This window comes from Manduca sexta, chromosome 22, assembly GCF_014839805.1.
Source record: "Manduca sexta isolate Smith_Timp_Sample1 chromosome 22, JHU_Msex_v1.0, whole genome shotgun sequence".
Taxonomy (NCBI): Eukaryota; Metazoa; Arthropoda; class Insecta; order Lepidoptera; family Sphingidae; genus Manduca; species Manduca sexta.
The window spans coordinates 6,224,483-6,243,344 of NC_051136.1; the positions used below are offsets into that span (position 1 = coordinate 6,224,483).

At 36.7% G+C, this 18,862-nt stretch overlaps 1 protein-coding gene across 2 annotated transcripts in view; it reads left to right on the plus strand.

Moving 5' to 3' along the window:
* Positions 1-17,672, plus strand: part of LOC115443962 (LIM domain only protein 3) — a 61,206-nt gene extending 43,534 nt beyond the window's left edge. For both annotated transcript variants that reach the window (XM_030169580.2, XM_037441427.1), the window contains exons 2-6: positions 8,973-9,143; positions 9,425-9,597; positions 9,883-10,008; positions 15,215-15,365; positions 15,724-17,672. In XM_030169580.2, the coding sequence (XP_030025440.1) occupies positions 8,973-9,143; positions 9,425-9,597; positions 9,883-10,008; positions 15,215-15,365; positions 15,724-15,864 (762 nt within the window). In that variant the 3' untranslated portion in view covers positions 15,865-17,672. The remainder of the gene's footprint in view (positions 1-8,972; positions 9,144-9,424; positions 9,598-9,882; positions 10,009-15,214; positions 15,366-15,723) is intronic.
* The last annotated feature ends 1,190 nt before the right edge of the window (positions 17,673-18,862 follow it).

Consider the following 18,862-nt stretch of genomic DNA (forward strand, 5'->3'; position numbering starts at 1 on the left):
TGTCCAGAAAAGGCAGAGACATATATTGTCCAATATTGTAAGTACAGAATTATCCAAATAAATAAAATGTTAAGCAATAATAGAAAATTGTAAATATTTAGCGACCATTCCCGGAATATTATGGGCCAGTATCTGCTGAAGTAGGAACTCAGCTTATCGGCACCCGCTACTCTATTTACTTTTCACTAAGTACTTTGTGTGGTGTTTGCCCGATGGTCGATTTATAGAGTAATATATCCGGTAAATTACATTATCAATATTTGGCACCATATCCCACCATCACTAAACATACAATATTGTCTATCTGTTTATAAACTATTGTAAAAACTAATATAACTGACTTATTTTGTATAAATATATTTTCTGTGATCATATTGCGATGAATATTACCCAGCACCGCCTAGTCAATAAAAATTGTTATTTCATTTCCCTGTAATATGCGACCAGTCAGCAGCGCGAATGAAGATAGAAATCGTGTTGTAAACTACATTTTGAACATTGGATTTTTGCGTTCACCTATATTTAACGATTAGTGAGTACACATAGACTTCAGTAAGACCAATTAGAATTTGTACTTGAAAATAAATTTGCCTTAATACTTTAAGAGTAAGTTGTAATGAACGTACAAATATGTTTTTTTAGTGTTAATAGTTAAACTGTATAGACTAACCTCAATGGGAAATTTGGAAAGAAACCCCAACGTCATGCAGTAATTTCCAGTAACGTAAGCATTGTGTTCTGAGTCAGTGGATGAATCTGTTATTAGTTGTTTCTTGAAATGTATGGCCATGTATTCACCAAACGATTCATAATGTTAATAATATCAGCCCTGTATTATATACTGTTCCACTGCTGGGCACGGCTCTCCTGTACTACTGAGAGGGATTACTCCTTAGTCTACCACGCTGGCCTAGTGCCGATTAGTTGAATTCACACACCCTCAAAATTTCCGTAGAAAACTTCTCAGGTATGCATGTTTTCTCACGATGTTTTTTCTTCACCTTTTCACAAGGAATATCACATAATTTTAGAAAAGTCAGAGATGTGTGCCCTTGGGATATGAACTTGCGGACTTTCATCTCGGCAATCCATTCCGCGCCCAACTAGGCTATCGCCGCTTTATTTACCAATCGATTGAACCTTCTGAACAACAAAAGTCTTATGCAACAATGTATGTGGACATGCGTATTTGATTTAATCATGTTAAACATGTTTGCATTAGATATTTGGATATAATTAAAGTTAATTTATGTCTCACATTACCATAATTATCTGATATAAGAAAGTAGTATCTAACAATAATGAATTATACAAGTAGACTCACCAGCAAAAATAGTAATAACATCACGCACAGAGCTGTCTAAATTATGAAAAAATGTAATTGGACGCGATTCGATGCGCAATAAATGAATGAATGTTTAATTGAATGACTCCCCACAAATAAAAGCAATTTTCTTACCGCCCTGCCCATAGCAAGCCGCCAAGCGCAATTTAATTAATGGATCGCATAACTCTGATTAAACAATATTTGCCATTATACCGAGGTTACAAGCCACGAGTGTTCAAAATCACCGCCAAGTATAAAAGTGTTTTTATTTTCAAACAAAATAATCCATGAGAATTGAATGAAATCCACGTATTGAATTACCGATATTACTTACATTAATTGCATTCTCCGCAGTTGATTGCCTACAAAAGTCGAGCAGTGAGCATTTATTCATTTATCAAAATCATTGCAAACAAAAGCAGAACTTAGCTGCTAATAATTTAATCCAACAATCCCGCAGCAAAAATAGTTATAGTTGTACAAATATAACTTCTAATTTTGATAAAATGCTGCCGCGTTCCTACAATATCACGGTTATTTATCAGGCGCCTTAACACAGAAAATAGCAATCCAATAAGAGGTCATAAATAAAACATTCGAGCTCGATACCTCCCGATAGCTTTTGTCTAATCTAATAAATGTTTAATAAGAATTAGGTGAAAGTGGCATTTGCTGGCTAGGCACCGGGGATTTTCATTGCATTAGAGAGGGCTGCATAATGTCATAGTTGACACACCATTGTAGGGTACGCTCCCTCGGCTAATATCATGTTTGCTGGATGTCCTTTACAAGTTTTACTGGCATTTAGCACCCCGTTATATTATTACTAGAACACTGTTAAAATTCTTTGTTTTATAGTTATAGCTTAAGTGAAGTGTAGGTTAAGTGAAGTCTAAGTGTAAGATAAGCAAATAATTGCTTCTCCTTTATAGTAAATGTAATTCTAATTAAATACACGTTAATAATTATAATGAATTCCAAATGAAGGTGTGACAGGAACGTTAAAAGCGGTTTAAAAGTCGTTCGGCAAATAACGAGTTCACGGTTTAATTCAATCGCTTCGCTGATGCAATTACGAATAGATAATACTATAATATCTCGATGCAATGTAAGCAGCTGTTATCTAGGAAACAATTTCATTCGATTATATTATCTGTCAGAAAAACTCGTTCTTTAATCGATAGATTTACATCTCGATTGAATTTTAATTGAGTCAACGAGCGAGTGCACTCCAATAATGGAATAAGTTAATTATAAAAAGCAATTGATTTAAAAGGAGCCGTATCGTGGTCGCGGTATGAGTAACAGAAAAAGTTTTCAATTTCACTAAAAGGGACTGGTTTGTGTCTCAGAAGTCTCGTCTGGTTATCGGCTTGTAATGTATGAACTTACTCGCCGCGGCTTTATTTTATAACTCACTTCACGTAATAGGCTCCGAGTTGCTTTAATTCACTTTGCCGTTGTCGCGCGAGCCGTTTACTAATTTGTCTTTACAGCTCACAAAAAATATTTATGATAAAATATTATTTTCCACAACGAGTATGACGCACGCACTTGTTTTATTGACTGTATCATGCATAGAAATTTGTGCATTGTGTAGTCAGAAATCGTCATAAACTCATCCATAAACATGGTTCATAAATTATCACGACAACGATTTGGAACATTTTACAACGGCCATCAAAGATTCTTTATGGACTATAGGGATGTGACTGCACCGAGTCTCATAATTAATACGAGACGTTTGTTTTATATTGTAATAAAACACGAGCAGGATCAGCGATCAGTAACGTTTACATCGGTATCACGATTAACGTAAACGCGTTTACGCACGTTATGTATTTGTAATCGTAAAACGCTTTCCATTTTATTAGATTTACGTACAAAGTAGACAAAACCGGTCCAATATCTATTTACTGGCTAATAGTATTAAACGTTAATTTGAAATTGTAACTTGGTCGAAGCAATTATAAGTGACAACTCTAATGAATATTAAAGTAATTGCGTTCCATTACTTGACTGGCCAGTTTTAATCAACACACTTTAGTTTAATTATAAAATGAAATATCTATATGAATGTGATTAGAAAGCTATTGACATTTTACGAATAACACGGACTCGGACGGAATGAATCGCACAATTGGGGTTTAAGTTGAAGAAGACTGGTTCGCCAATCGAAATTGAGTTGGACATTTCGAATAGATAAAGCGATATCTATCCGTTATTGAGCGAACTTTATAGTTTTGTTTTTGGCAGTTTTGACACTGCTTCTATCTACTTATTTGTTCCTTCAGTTGCATCTAACTGCGGTGAAACTTTTAACTTCCCCGACGTATATTCCACCTGAGTATCACTTACGTAGACTGCGTTGGGACTTTGTTTATCATTCGCTGTCAAGTTTTGCTATCCTGCTATTACTTTGTTGAACTGTATTTTCAGCTTTATTTATTTATAATAGAGTATGCTTTCTTAACACAATTGCAAATTATCTTAAATAAAATTATGAGCAATAACATTTTAGGGGTGCTTCCCGAAGATAAGGCATTGTGTTCTTCCTTCAGAACTGGACGGCAGTAGACAGTAGACACCTGAAAACAATATACACAAAATTGCCACAATAATCGGCCCTCATGATCAGCGCAACGACTGTCAGACAATGGAGCAGATTACGCGATAGGGGTTTAACCGAATAGCAGCTAACTCGATTATACGGCCATCCGTGATTGTGTTTGAGCCTATTAATGTTTGAATTTCGTTATATTATTGCGGCGGGCGGGTGCCGCCAGTAATCCAATATGGGTCGGTATTAACGAAATTTCGCGTCGAGTTCGCGGTTTCAATTCTGTGGCGAGCTAGTGATAATGTTAGTGACATTTGCGTTCTAATCACCCAGCGTCTACATCGTACTGATTACACAGTATAACTGCCTGTGAGGAGCCTTTACAGCTGTGCTAATATTACAAGTGCCGAATATTAAAATAAATGTTGTGATATGACTTTAAATTCCCACTTTTGTATTAAAATAAAATTTTGTTAGTTATTCAGTCTTATTCCGTCTACGGATATCCGACTCTTTGCGATAAAGGGCGGCGTTATAGCAGTATAAGTAAATAGAGTATTTTTCACTCTTATTCTTATTAAAACTATCCTTCATAAAGAACTCCCGTAAATCCAATAAGACGGATATATCCTCGTAGACGGAACAGAGCACATTGACTATTTAATTATTTTTTTTCAATTTTTTTTATTAAAACTTTCGTTTAGTTTTCTTAACTCCACCTGTCTTAGCACGTCACGTTTAGCACAAACCATAAGCCAACACTCGCTTCCTCCCATAGCCCATTAGGCATAGTGGCACTAAGAATAAATGACTTTTTTAATAATAGATACGAGTTCCGGATGTGATGACTCTGTGATATGCGGGGGTGTGAAGAGCAAGGCCCGCGGCCGCGGCCCGTGCGGCCGTGTCTACATTAAAGAACAACTTAAAGGAAAGCAATCTGCTAAATAAGTACCGCTCGTGTAACGGTGTGGATGTTGCTTTACTCTTTATTAGAATTTATCTAAGATTTATTAGGTTAAACGAAAATAAAAATGTTTTATAAATGGTATTAAATAAAATAATGCATAGGGGTAATTACGTGATTTTAATTTGTACAAATGACAGCATAAATTTTTACCAGCGGAGTGAAAGCAATTCACGTTTGTCTCAACTTAATTGTACCTATAATAGTTACTCAGTGAATATAATTCATTTAACTAATGTAATTTTAACTTGTGTAATCAAAGCCACAATTTACTTAAAAAAAGTAACTTAAGTAAAATCAATACTCATTACACAATAAAAGCAATATATCAGCAGCTATGACTCGTATTTTAAAATGTTTTAAATAATAATAATAATGTACTCATTCAAATAAACCATTGAAAATATTTTTAATAACGCGAAAAAAATTAATTGGATACTAAATATGTTTCAAGAATCATAATTGAACGTAATTGGTATCGTTAATTGAAGAGTAGTAATAACCTTTATGTATTGTTTAAATTCATACGGCCAGAATATCTGAAACAGAGTAATTACTGTTAATACGTATGAACCCTGTTTCGGTATGTTTAATTAAAATACGTGAAACATAATTCAAACAATGTTTTCTACTTCAACTGCAGGTTTATATATTTCAGGTTTATTATGCGTTTAAAATGAATTATCTTAATAAGCAATTAAATTCTGTTCCGCGCATTAGTCTTAATAAAAATATTTAAGTGGAGCAACATTCAGAGTGTCGTTAGTTGGTTGAATTATTTAGCTTCTCGTCTCGTTACTTTAGCGCCGTTTCCGCAGGTGTGGCGATCATATTGTTTCTCAGACTCTCGCATACTGCCACAATATACGTGACGCTTACAGAAGGATCACATGTTCGGCAAAATATTTCGGTTTACGGCTAATGGAAATCGGCTACCATCGGGTTGGGATCGGGTAGTCGTACTAAAAAGGTAAAAAACGTCTACTTGATTATAAAATGCCTTCGATTATCTACAATTATATATAATAGAACTAATTAAAAACGCCGAAGCCTAATATTTTTCTAAGTGTGAAATTCTTATTCTTGCATGATTAATGAACTAGAATATTGCTTAATAATATAATTGTAAATAATAAAAAACGTGCACATTTTTTTAAAGATAATATTATTTTCCTATATTTTTTTGTTTTGTGATATGTAGAGATGTCCTATACGACACGTTATAATATTGGCTTGTTAGGAGCGTACTTTCTGTACAAATGTTTTTATGTAGTGTTATGAAGGGGCGTCCCGCGTTGTTGTACAGACCTCCCTCATCGCGCTCATTCTTTAATCTCGCTGATGAATTATGATTAGCGAAGTGCACTCAAATCCATTATTTTATCTACTTTTTAATGTTTGTTCAATAGAAGTGTTCCGCAGACATCACCTTATTGCTGAAGAAGGTGACCGGTAACTTCATGTGTCTAACCGTGGCGATGTGCAACAGAGTCCATTTTCGAAGTTCATCACCGTTACTACATCACCAAGATCTACCTATAATGCTGTTGCCAAGTGTCACGTGCTTCTATAATTACTCACAGAATATCTATGCTGAGATCTATCCAGCTATTTTAATTTATAGGACTTTTCAATGAAATAAATTTGATGTGTAAAAAGTTTATAATATTAAAACGTCTCTTACGAGATATCAGTCAATGATCCATTGATAAACAATCGCGAACCATGAAACTGTTAAACTTAATGCGCCTCCAACACCGCAATGCATTCGGAACGCACATTAAAATTCACCGACGGCCCAACAAAAACCTTTATGACCGGCACAGCGCCACGTAATAGCTCGCCGTGGGACCACAAACTCCGATTATCCAAACATAGAGCTCCCGAAACAGCACTGTGAAATTTTAACGTATAATTGATTATGAAGTTGGCCACTAATGGGCGAAAATAGTTTCTAATTTGGAGTGCGGTGGCAGCACATAATTGGTCTCTGCCCGCTCCTGTGTTAATGATTAACGTTGTGCGGAGCGGACATACGGACGCGGGTTCCCTGGCGATCGCTACTCCTTCAAATTTAACCTGCACCGGCGCGGCGGCCGAACCAGCTCGGCGCATCGCTGCGTCCGCTCAACAGTCATTGTTTTATTTCGCTTAATAATCCGCCAATTAGCCACTGACAGTGACGCGAAATTACTTTTGCATAGTTTTATTCCCCTATCGGCGGCTGATGTCCGTTAAAACCTAATTCGTGCGTATTGACGTTTCGAAAGTCACAGTTAATGGAGGGCGTGAGCTTTTTTGCTTCGACTGCGTCTAATCTCGGTTAGATGCATTCGCCACGGGTTGTTTTCCGAGTGCCGTGACGTGTTGCTGTCAACGATTGGTGGGTAATTATTCACGAAGGCTCGCTTCACGGACGGTCGACTCGGTAGAAAAAATTGTCGCATTGTAGAGCGTGCGTATAATACCAGCCTTACTGTGTTTATTCAATGGACATAATTCTATAGATCTATTCATTTTAAGGATAGAAATTGGCTACAAAACGTATGAAAGGATATCCGGTTATATGTTATACCTAAAGAGTAATATTTTTAAACCTTAAAAAAAAATATTATGATACAAGTAAATGCATAATATTAACAAAAAATGCTAGTGGTCGTTAAACAGAACGGCTGAGCTTTATAAAATAATTTTCAAAAAAGTTAATTGCATGTTACATTATTCCTACAATGGTAATGATTTATTGTTATTAATTTAATGTGGCAATACCACTAATTAGTTGTTTCATGCATAAAACATGCCGGTGTTCTGTAACACGACTCCTGATGCATTTATTTTCTGTACACAACATCGTAGTATTTTTAAACCGTGTAATTAACGCGCATTAAAATAGTTTTTATTCACCGATTGACGGAGACCTTAATGCAGTTGATTAGCTTCCTCCGTAGTTCAAACAAACATTCATTGACACAATTTGTCGACGCAGTGTGCATGCTTCCGGTAAATATCCGTATCCCATTATTTGTGGCCGATCGGACGCACTCTCCAAAACACAAAATAAGAGACGGGAACCATTCGTCACGGGGCCTTACAATGGCTAGCATTGTTTCAGCGCGGCGGTCCTCAATACCTGATTCCGTTGTACCAGAAAACGAGTTGGGCTGCGGTAAAAAACAGCCAGAGGTCGCGAGATCAGCGCGGCGCGGTCGCGGCGGCAAAATAGTGCGAGGCTGGCGCGGTTGCCAAATTTAATTGAATTGTGTTTAAAATATTAATTAACCGTGTCGACGCGGTCCGTGCTTGACTTTATCGTTTACTTTTTTCTTAGACACGATCTCAATTACAAAGTTTTTTATTTGTTATTTATTCGATATTTTAAAGCACATTTGCTATAGTTCAGAAACAGCGAGTCGTGTTTCACGTTCTCATTAATCGCTTGAGTAGTTGTGCTAATTTTTTCGAGAAATATTACAGCCGATAAATTTCATGGTTCTGGATTTTATGCTGTAACATAAAATGGCCTCTGTGTACTGTTCAGAGTTCATTACTGTGAGTTATGTATTCGGTATGAATGGATACCAATACCGATAGGGGAATAAACCAGGATTGTTTCCATGGAAATAAAATGGCTAGGTTTCCTAGGTTTGGTGTTTTATTACAATAGCGTTAATTATAATTGACTTGCACATACGATTGCTGTACATATGAATTTATTTCATATGTACTACATTAAATGCATTTATATCCAACAATTTGGTTTTATTACTTGACATAATACGTATTCAATGAAAGGATCACAAAGTCTGTGTGAACTAGACTCGTAGGCTCTCTCACTCAGTCTAACGAACCATTCTTGTTTTAACCAGTTTCAATCTTCTAAAGTTCATTGTCGGTTAAGATTTGAGTGTCTCTATTTATAATATATTAACACGTGCAAAAAAAAATTATACCCTTTTTAAGCACATTGGGCATATCGAGAAGTGTAAGATATTATTAAAGTTAAAAATAAAATTTATATGTAATACGTGTTATAAATATAACAAATTCGACAGTCAATTTTGACCACTGGTTTTGAATTAACATGTTCGCTAATATTCGTTTTTTGCCGTTGTGTGCAGTGCGAGAGGCGCACGCCGCAGCAAACAAGCGGCGGTAGTCCAGGCTCGGGAGTGCCAGGAGGCCCGCACATGTTGGCGATGGACGTCACCAAGGAGGCGCGCGCCTCGCCGCTGCCGGCCTCCGCGCAACCGCCCAGTTCGGCGCCCGCGCAGCAGCCGCCACAGCCGCAGGTAATTACTTCATTTATTCTGTACTCGACACAAACAACATAATTCTGATTTAGATTAAAAAAAATGTTATACAAGCAGTAAAATTTGATAGGAACTATATTTAAGTTTGAAACTTTGTCATTGGTCTTTAAAATTATAGATTACCTGTCGTGATTCCAGAGACGCAAAATCTGTATAGTCAAACGTAAGGTCAAAGCGTAAACATTTTTTGTTGCTAAATATTGTAGAAATTTCGCATAATTTTGTGGAATAATTGTAGTCATTACATTTGTTATTCGTAGATATGCGCCGGGTGCAGCAAGGTGATCACGGAGCGGTATCTGCTCAAAGCCCTGGATCAGCTGTGGCACGAGGATTGCCTCAAGTGCGGCTGCTGCGACTGTCGGCTTGGTGAAGTCGGTCATACGCTCTACACGCGCGCCAACCTCATCCTATGCAAGAGGGATTATTTGAGGTAAATTTACCTTCTGTACTCTATCTCTATCTCTATCTGTATTTCATTGACGGCAGATTTAAATTGATAGTTATCCTACCTACTACTTTTGAATCGACAGCGGAGATTTACTAATGAGAAAGAAGTTTGTTTGTCATGTTAACAAACAACAGAACGATTAACCTTTGGTTTATTCCTACCTAACTTTTGAATCAAACCTAGGTACTTAAATTAAAATTTATATGTAATAAAGCTTTCATAATATGTAATAAAGAAAAGGAATTAACATGATATACATTTGTGCAGGTTGTTTGGCAACACTGGCTACTGCGCGGCGTGCAATAAAGTGATCCCCGCGTTTGAGATGGTAATGCGCGCGCGCAGCAACGTCTACCATCTCGAGTGCTTCGCATGCCAGCAGTGCAATCACAGGTTAGTGACTTCACTTAATATCACAGCCACGGCTTTCAAATTCAATTTTCGTGTGTACGTCAACAACGTTTTATGGCCATATTATCACTGCAAAACACTATTTATTTATTTAGTTACTCTTTTTACGCGGGGAAAAACGCGTTATCGGTACCGCTACTGGAGGGATGAGTGGAAAGGTTATGTTGGTTTCATCAGTTTTACTGCCCAATGTCGACACTCGGTGGTAGAGCATCGTCTGTGCAAGCATTAGGCTGTGTCCCTAACTCTGTATACAAACAACGGTATACCGACTAAAACCCGCGGTGGCCTTCTTCGGCATTTACGTGACGGCCCCAGAATATCCTGTTGAACAAAGGTAGCTGCGCGGTATCGTTTCTGCGCGATACCGCTTTGCGGCTCGTTACACTTAGTAAGAAGCTAAAGGAGCCCTCGAATTCTGAAAGACGCTCTTGACGTCTAGGACAGCGAGAGGCCAACCACCCGCGTTTTCGTCCGTTTCGGTTACACCTCATGGGAGTAGATGGGCGAACAGCCACCTAGCTACTGACCTTACAGTTGTAGAGACTCAAGTCCACCACTGAAATATAAAGACCAATATTCATTACAATCGGTAAAATACACTATCATTATAGGGGCGACATTTGTCTTACAAATCTTATATACCTAGAAACATTATCCTATATCATTACAAATAACGCCATTTCTTGCCAATAATTTTAAATCTTGTCTTCATTGCGATGATCGCTTGTCACTACAACCACTTCCTCTTAACGTTTAAATGTAACGGAACTAAATGGTAAATCCAAACAGTTCGGTTTGTTTATTCATCTCACGGGCGCCAAACAAAGAGCGCGATTAAATTTTCCGCTACATAATACAAATCTCACACGAAAATGTAATAGGATTCGGGGAGAGGATTTAAGTAAAAACGTAAATACAGAACCACCTTTTTATGCATAACCGAAAGAAACTGCGCAAAACAATTTTTCGCAATAAAATAACATATTTATGTCGGATGTTTGCACGAGCTTTTTAATGATACCGGGAATCGAGTTAACGCGTAGGTTTTTCCCATGAATGTTGAGAAAATCGTGTCCTCACAATAGTTTTCTATTGAAACCGTTTATTTATAAAATAATTGGACTAGAGCTTACCAATACAACGAAATATTGATAAATATTTTTACTGAACAATTTGTGCAAAGATTTGTATTATATTACATATTTTATTCATTCTGTGTATTGTTTGGTTATAAATAGAAAAATGCCTCGTTCTACACACTATCATACATACGGAACCAACAGCACAAAATGGCAATACAAAAAACACAAAAACTATCCAGTGCCAACATCTGCACGTAATATCGACCGATGTAGGTCTCACAGGCCCATTTAGCACATCGAGTTGTCGAGTAAACAAGTAAACGGTGCTTGATTTCCCCGGCGCGCACTCAATCTCGACTTATGTTAATATTCACTCATATTTATGGAGCACTCCGACGATAACTCGATTTAGGGCTTTCTAACTATTCGTTTACAATTAATTTGCGTGTAAATCGGTCGTAGTGCATACTGGGACTTTTCGAATGTCTGTTGCGATGGTTCCGGCAATCAGATCTGTTTCGCTCGAGGCGCGCTCTGTTTGCATGGGTTACCGGGTTTGATTAATAGTAAATATCTTGAGTTTCTGTGCCTTAACACACGTCTTCCTAAACCTAGGGCTAGAACATAAAATGAAACCATTTTAGATTTATTGATTTACTGGTTGGCTTAAATTTTTAATACTTTAATATGCAAAACACGTACCTAACTAAATTACTCGACTTTAGAGGTTACTCTGACTCGAAATAATAGTTTGCATCATACCATGTCTTTGGACTAGGGAATTAAACTAGCATTATCCTGTTCCTTAGTCAGCTTCTCGTTCCATAGATGACGTATTAATACTCAACCTAGGAGAACCTTTGACGAAAGTCTACGTCCCCTTATTCCATTGCAATGTAGAGATGGCGGCTACGTTTTTTAAGCCTGTTGCTAAAACGATTTGGTTACTTTTTACGACCACCTGCCTGCTTGACGTCAACTTTCCGGAGGGGAATCCCTGGATAAATCTGCATAACTTATTAGAGAAACCACACAAAATGTTATTTATTATTAGTTTCATTATTTCTAGCAATTAACAGAAAATATGTTAATAGTGTAGAATAGCTTACAGTCGCCGTTAATCAACATTTCTTTTAATTGCACTTTTTTTGACGTTGATTTAGGATACACTTAACACGCTAAATAAAAAGTAAATTCACTCTCATAAATATGCAACAAAGCAAATTGAACAGCTTAACAAAACATGAGTATATTAAGGTAAAAGTTTAATTATACCGATGAAGGCTCGACATAACTTACACACGTTCTGAAATTTTAATTAACATTCTTATTAGTAAAATTTATAATGCAGTGCGCGAAAGATAACCTGATGTTTTAAATTCGTTGCCTCGGCAAATTAATTTATGAGAGAGTGCATTTATGAAATAGCATTGAGTTGGTACTATTTAATATAAGTTCAGGTTTTATATGTTATGTAAATTTACGACCTGTTTTCGGTTGGTATCCGGTTGTGATCTAAATAATATGTTTTTATCAAAGTAAGTAACAAACGTGATAAGAGATCTTTAACGTAAAGCGTCGAAGCATTTATACATGAAAGTACTTACTAATTTCAACTTAATTTTACAACTTAATTAAACGTTTAAATGGTTTAATTTTCATATAATTGAAAGATTCGCGTCATTTTTAGGAACAAGCAATTAGAGACTTAAATATATTTAATTATAAGGGATAAGTACAGCGATTGTTTAATTGTTAATTGTTTCAATCCGGGTTAATTGCTTATCTATAATCCGCTCGATAAAAATTCTTTTACCGTCTTAATACACACTTCATTTTCGTAAAAGTTTCTGAAAACCAAAAATCAATCCAATTTTACGAAGGGATCATTACTTGTCCGTTCGGTTACCTTTTCGGTGTAAGGGTGCAGGCACACAAAGCAATTCCACAGTACTGCGTCCGTTTAAATAATATAAAGGCCGCGAAGATTGGAGCCGCTCTGAATGGTTAATATGTCACTCGTGGACCTTTCTGTTAGTGGATCTCGCGCGACATTCTCAACGGATTATATATTCATTCGACTGCTGTTTGAGTCCAGATTCAACAGTTGGATAACCGTGTCGGTAGCAATTTAGTTTGGGTACTTCATAGAGTACTGCAGGCTTGTATTGCCGTATGGATTGAACTCGTAACTTGGTTTTGTGGAAGCGAATGTGACACGTATTTTTAATGTGTTTGTGTTGATTTTTGGTATTTTTTATGGGTTTTATACCTATTATTAGGGATGTTGTTTTATCTATTTATCAATTTTCGTTAGTTTGGTAGCAAAATATTTTCTATGAAAACGGGAATGTCCTATTCTAGATTCTCGATCAGATATTAGTTTGTATGAGTTTCTTTCAAAAAACGTAGTCAATTTCTTGAGTGTAGAATTCGTACCCGAAATCAACCATGACAGCGCGGAAATTAAGTCTACGGACCGCCAGTGCACTAGTTGCTTACATGCTTCACGGATATGAAAAACGTAATCGGTTATTCATTTGCCGTGCACCGAAACTTAAGGATTATCAAAACATACTCCAAAATAACTAAATAACTATCATTACTCGGTCGCCAAATCTCTCGCCACAAGCGCACATGTTTAACAATATAGAGTGTAAACTGTTAAATATCACGTACGAATCAATTTCCACGGGCGGCAGAAATCTGAATCCAATTTGTGGGCTGTCCGATCGGGGCGGACGGTAGATATCACGAGCGAATATCGCTAAACGGCTAAATAATTGAGTAGCAATCTGGCGGCGTGCGGCGGGCGGCGACGGCGGCGACGCGCCCGCGGCGGAAGTCGCGCGTCGAGTGCCCACCGTGCAGCCTTACTGACACCGCCTAGCGCATCTTTATGTTACACATTTCCACTATTTGGTTTTCAATTTTTTATCCAGTTTAGCCTTTTTGTTTTGAATAACTTAATTAAATACTTATCTCTCATAAGTGATTTTAACGTAGCGATACGAATTACATTCATATTTTTAACTCGTTAAAAATATAAAGGTTTGCACTCAAGCTAATTTCGTGTGATGTTGCGAAATATTCAAAATGGCCTTTTATTTTGTTGTAGCTTAATACTCAACTTCAAAGCGAACAAAAAAATAATTCCCTTGATACGAGTTGGCGCGCACACTCGCGTTCACTCCGCGTGTATCTCGCTCTTCATTCGTTACTCGTTCATAATTCAACAGCTACCTGAACGCTATTGTCTAACAGCAGAGGGAAAACATTCAATAGAGGCATCCGTTTAACGCAAAACGTCAAACTTGGCGTCTCCAACATCGCGACGCGGCACAATGCCGCATACTACAAAGCTTAACTTGCACCCAGTCATTAAAATTTCGTTTTCCATCTTTTCCATTACGCGGCTGCAGACAAAAAATAGCGAAATAAAAAAAAGCGACAAGCCTGAAACAAAAGTGGGGAACGAAGAGTACAGGAAATAAAGTTAATTAAGAGCGGCGAAATCGACTGAGTTGCGGTGGAAATTGGTCCCTTAAAACAGAGACATTTGTAGCGAAGCTATTGCGCTTAATTTTTGTGACAAGTGAAACAAAAGAGTTGGCAGCGAGAGCTGAGACGCGGGGGTGCGGTAATGGAAGACGGGGGCTGGAAGGAGGGGAGATAAGGTCGGTGTTATCACCGGCCGCGGTTCCGGACGGCGCGGCGCGGCGGCGGCCACTGGCGAGTCGAAGGCGATACCTTTTGTTTAGCCACATTGAGGGATGCGCGTTCGCGTGACGTTATCGCGTCGCCTCGCTTCACGCTGACCTTTCCACTCGTGATAGTAAATTTTATTCTTTAGACGTTTTATTGTGGTTTCTTTCGGCCGTTTCATCAAAGTAACGATACTCCAGATTAGATCTAACGTTGAACTGTGTAGAAAAATGCGTAGCGCGGCATATAATTAGATTAACGGGGAATCCCTACGAGTTCCAGTCAACTAATTGGATCTTGCACAATATACCTGTAGTTACTCGATGGTATTAAATTGCAGGAGGTATTAAGTGGTATTAAGTTGGGCATTGTTCCTAATATTAATTGTTTGTTGTTAGGTTCTGCGTGGGCGATCGATTCTACCTGTGCGAGAACAAGATCTTGTGCGAGTATGACTACGAGGAACGGCTGGTGTTCGCAAACATGGCGTACAACCCGCCGCCGCTTGCGCATCTCAAGCGGCAGACCACACACCTGCCACCACCACCGGTAAATATTAATGTTATAAATGTTTATGTTCGTAAAAATGTTTGGATGTTAGTAGTTTAGAACACAGTAACCCGGGTTCTCTTGACTCGAGATAATTATATACCACTAAACCAGTGCTGTGGCAAGTTAAAAATCTTGCTACTAACGAAAAGCAGGATTAGGCAAGAATATTATAGTTTAGCTTAATTATAAGAATCGATCAATAACAAACAATACTTAAAATGAATTTTGTATTTATAAATCTGAAATATCTGCCTTCGCGTGGAGGTCGAATCGAACCTATGACTCCTCGGTTTACAACTGGATAATTTTTGCACCACGAGGTCTATAGTTATTTTTAACTGAATATTTGTTTTAGCAATCTAGCAACGCGATGGGCGCTCTGATGAACGGCTCCAGCCGCTCCGGCGACCTGAACAACAACATGTCGGGCTCCTCCCCCGCTCCCTTCGCGGCGCCCCCGCACCTCAAGCCCCTCGGACTCTCTGCGTCCAGCTGAGACTACCGCGCATGAGACGCGTTCCACCCTTACGCCAAGTATCAGAACTGATCACGAGGAGTAAATGAACAATAACACGCAATGTGACATGATCGTTTATCGAAAAAGGACGTTCTAAGTGTTTTTATGTATCATAGTTGTAATAAATGCAAAGTAAATGCCAAACTATAGCTACAATTTCATTGTTTACGTGTTTAAAATATTAACCATCTTTTTCATTTATGTACAATTTTATGTAAATAGTTCTCTTTTAGTTTATATTATCTCAGAATTTGATCTCAAATGGGCAATTTTGATAAATTAGGTAGTGGAAAAATATTGTGTAAGGGAATAGAGACGTCGTAGGAACTGTGCCCTCTAATTAATTCGTGAGGTTTGGAGTGTAAAGCTGAGTTTACATTTGCGCGATGACGATTTACAACGTGTATTGGATGTGTGATACAAGTGTGAATTCAGCTTTATAGAGTGGGTAAAAGACTGCAGTGGATCATCGTGAAGAATGTACTGTATTGTAGTGAGTTAATAAATGTTATTGTAAATATTTTATATTATTCTAGTGTACCATTGTACAAGTAACTATGTCCCATAATTGATGTGTTAATCGATCAAATTATAATTCATTTTCTTGTGAAATGTTTGGCGATGTTATTATAGATTTATTTCTACGTGCATTTTTACTGTAATATTCCTGTCGTGTTCTGACGAAGTCATAATTTGTATCAAACGTCGTCGACGTATTTCAATTTTAGCTCCATCGTCAAACAGTTAGAATGTATAGAGTTATATATAAATGAACTTTAAAATGTAAACAACTTCACCTATTATGTATTTAATAATAACGTAATTCGATCTTTGCAAGGTTATTTCAACGCTGATCGTTTTTAATAAGCGGTGACTCTTAGGGTTGCCACACCTGCTTTATATAGAATACATCTTTAGTAATTACTTTGTCGATCGATATAAGATATAATGTTTTCATAGAAATAAAATATTATTTCTGGCAAAATTGACAGCCCTACGTTAACCTGTTGCCCACATTACGGGCCAACTTATTCCAAAGTTGAAAAGGTTTATTCAACTTTTAGCCGATTTATATAGTTTATATGAAACTTGCTGGAATCATATTATTTGATGGAAATAACTATTCGAATGTATACTTTATTTACATAGTGTTTTGGCACTTTTCTAGCACTTTGTTATTTCGTTTTGTACCTATTCTATAAGCTGTTAAGTTTATTATAAACATTGTTACGATGTTTGTATTATTTATGTAAATAAATCAACTATGATTAGATTATTATATGATATGCATTGAATATAAAATATTTGAATTAACTAGTGAAATGTAATATGTGTTGACAGATACATAATTGATGTACGTGCTGAATAGTTCAAATTAGTTTTCTTAGTGATATTTTAATGTCTTAACATGTTTCGAATGTTAGTTATTCATTATGTGCAGTTGCCAATATCTTACAATATCGATAATCATTTAAGATGACGTTGTCTATGCATTTATAATGTGAAAATCATAATTATTCTGATGTCTGCATACAGCATTAAAGTCAAAAATATTGTATCGCTTTGCTACGTCTATAAGTGAATTGTAAAATGTTTGTATTATAATGTATTGCCGATGAAATAATAGTTAAATTTTAGTTGGCGACTGTACAGTGTCAAGCATTCCTGACGATGCGTGGTTGCTTAGTAAATCTTCAACACATTTGTATAAATATGAATGTGTCGGATTCATTTTAACCAATGATATGACCAAAGATGTAGTCCATTAAATCCTTGTTCAAACAGTACGTTGTCTTTGATTTCAACAAACCTTTATGTTATAGTATATTAAAATAAATAAATCGATTTCACCGTCTGCTGAAGATAGTTATTAAATCAGTCGATTAGGCGTTTTAATGCAACTAACAAGTTAGCGCTATGAACGCGCGTTAGTGACAGATCTAATTAGTACCTGTGTTGATAATATCACAAACTATCATTGTAAATGCGCTGGAAATGGGCAGAGAAGCGCCTGTATTAAAAAAATGTAAACCCTTTACGTGCATGACCCTAATGACCTGAGAATACGAAATGAAATAAAGTGATTAAGTAAAAAAACCCAAGAGGATCCTCGTCTTCTTTGCGTCAAGTGTGTCAAATGTGTTTAGGTGGATTTAATTCTATAGGCATTTTTTACCAATTTACCAATAAAATGAAATATTTTACGAATTCGAATGAAATATTTCATTCGAATACATAAAATATAAAATATTATTTAAATTCAGTCAATTTATTCTATTGCAAGATGTGAAAGCAGTTTCCACCAGAGAAGAATGGGCAAGAAACTCTATTACTCTATAAGGGTGTAGATGCAAGTAAGTAGGTCTATTGCTCAGAAAAAAAATTAATTGGCGATAATAATCTAGACGAGTTGATCATCTACTACTCATGATCAACTTAATGCCTATAGATTGCAAACGCAGAAACTCTGGTGACAAACAAAACATAATATTTATAAATTGTTTCTTCATGTGACGTATCTATATTATTAAAGTCTATACAATTTTAAACACAAATTAAAATACAGACCGAAAAGTTTACATACAAAGAGTTAGAATGGCTCAAATGCGTTATAAATATTGTAACAAATTTGACCTTTAACTTACAATAATAAAATACTAAATGGATCAAAAACCTCGTTACGGTCACAGAAGCGAACGGAAATTTGAAAAGATAGGTTCAGTGGGTGAAAATGGAGACCAAAGCGACCTCATATCGAGGGCATAAAAATGTCCTCAGAGCATTGTAGCACTCGCTGATACCACCTGAGAAGTGCGCCGCGTCAAATTTAGCGGAGGGACAGCAAAAAAAAAGATAGATTTTTTTTTTAAATTAATAACAATTATGCGATGCATTATTATTTGTACATTGTATAGTATGATTGTCTGATTCCCAGAGGCAGAGTTTCGAATTCTAAGTCGCATCATTTAGCAATGAG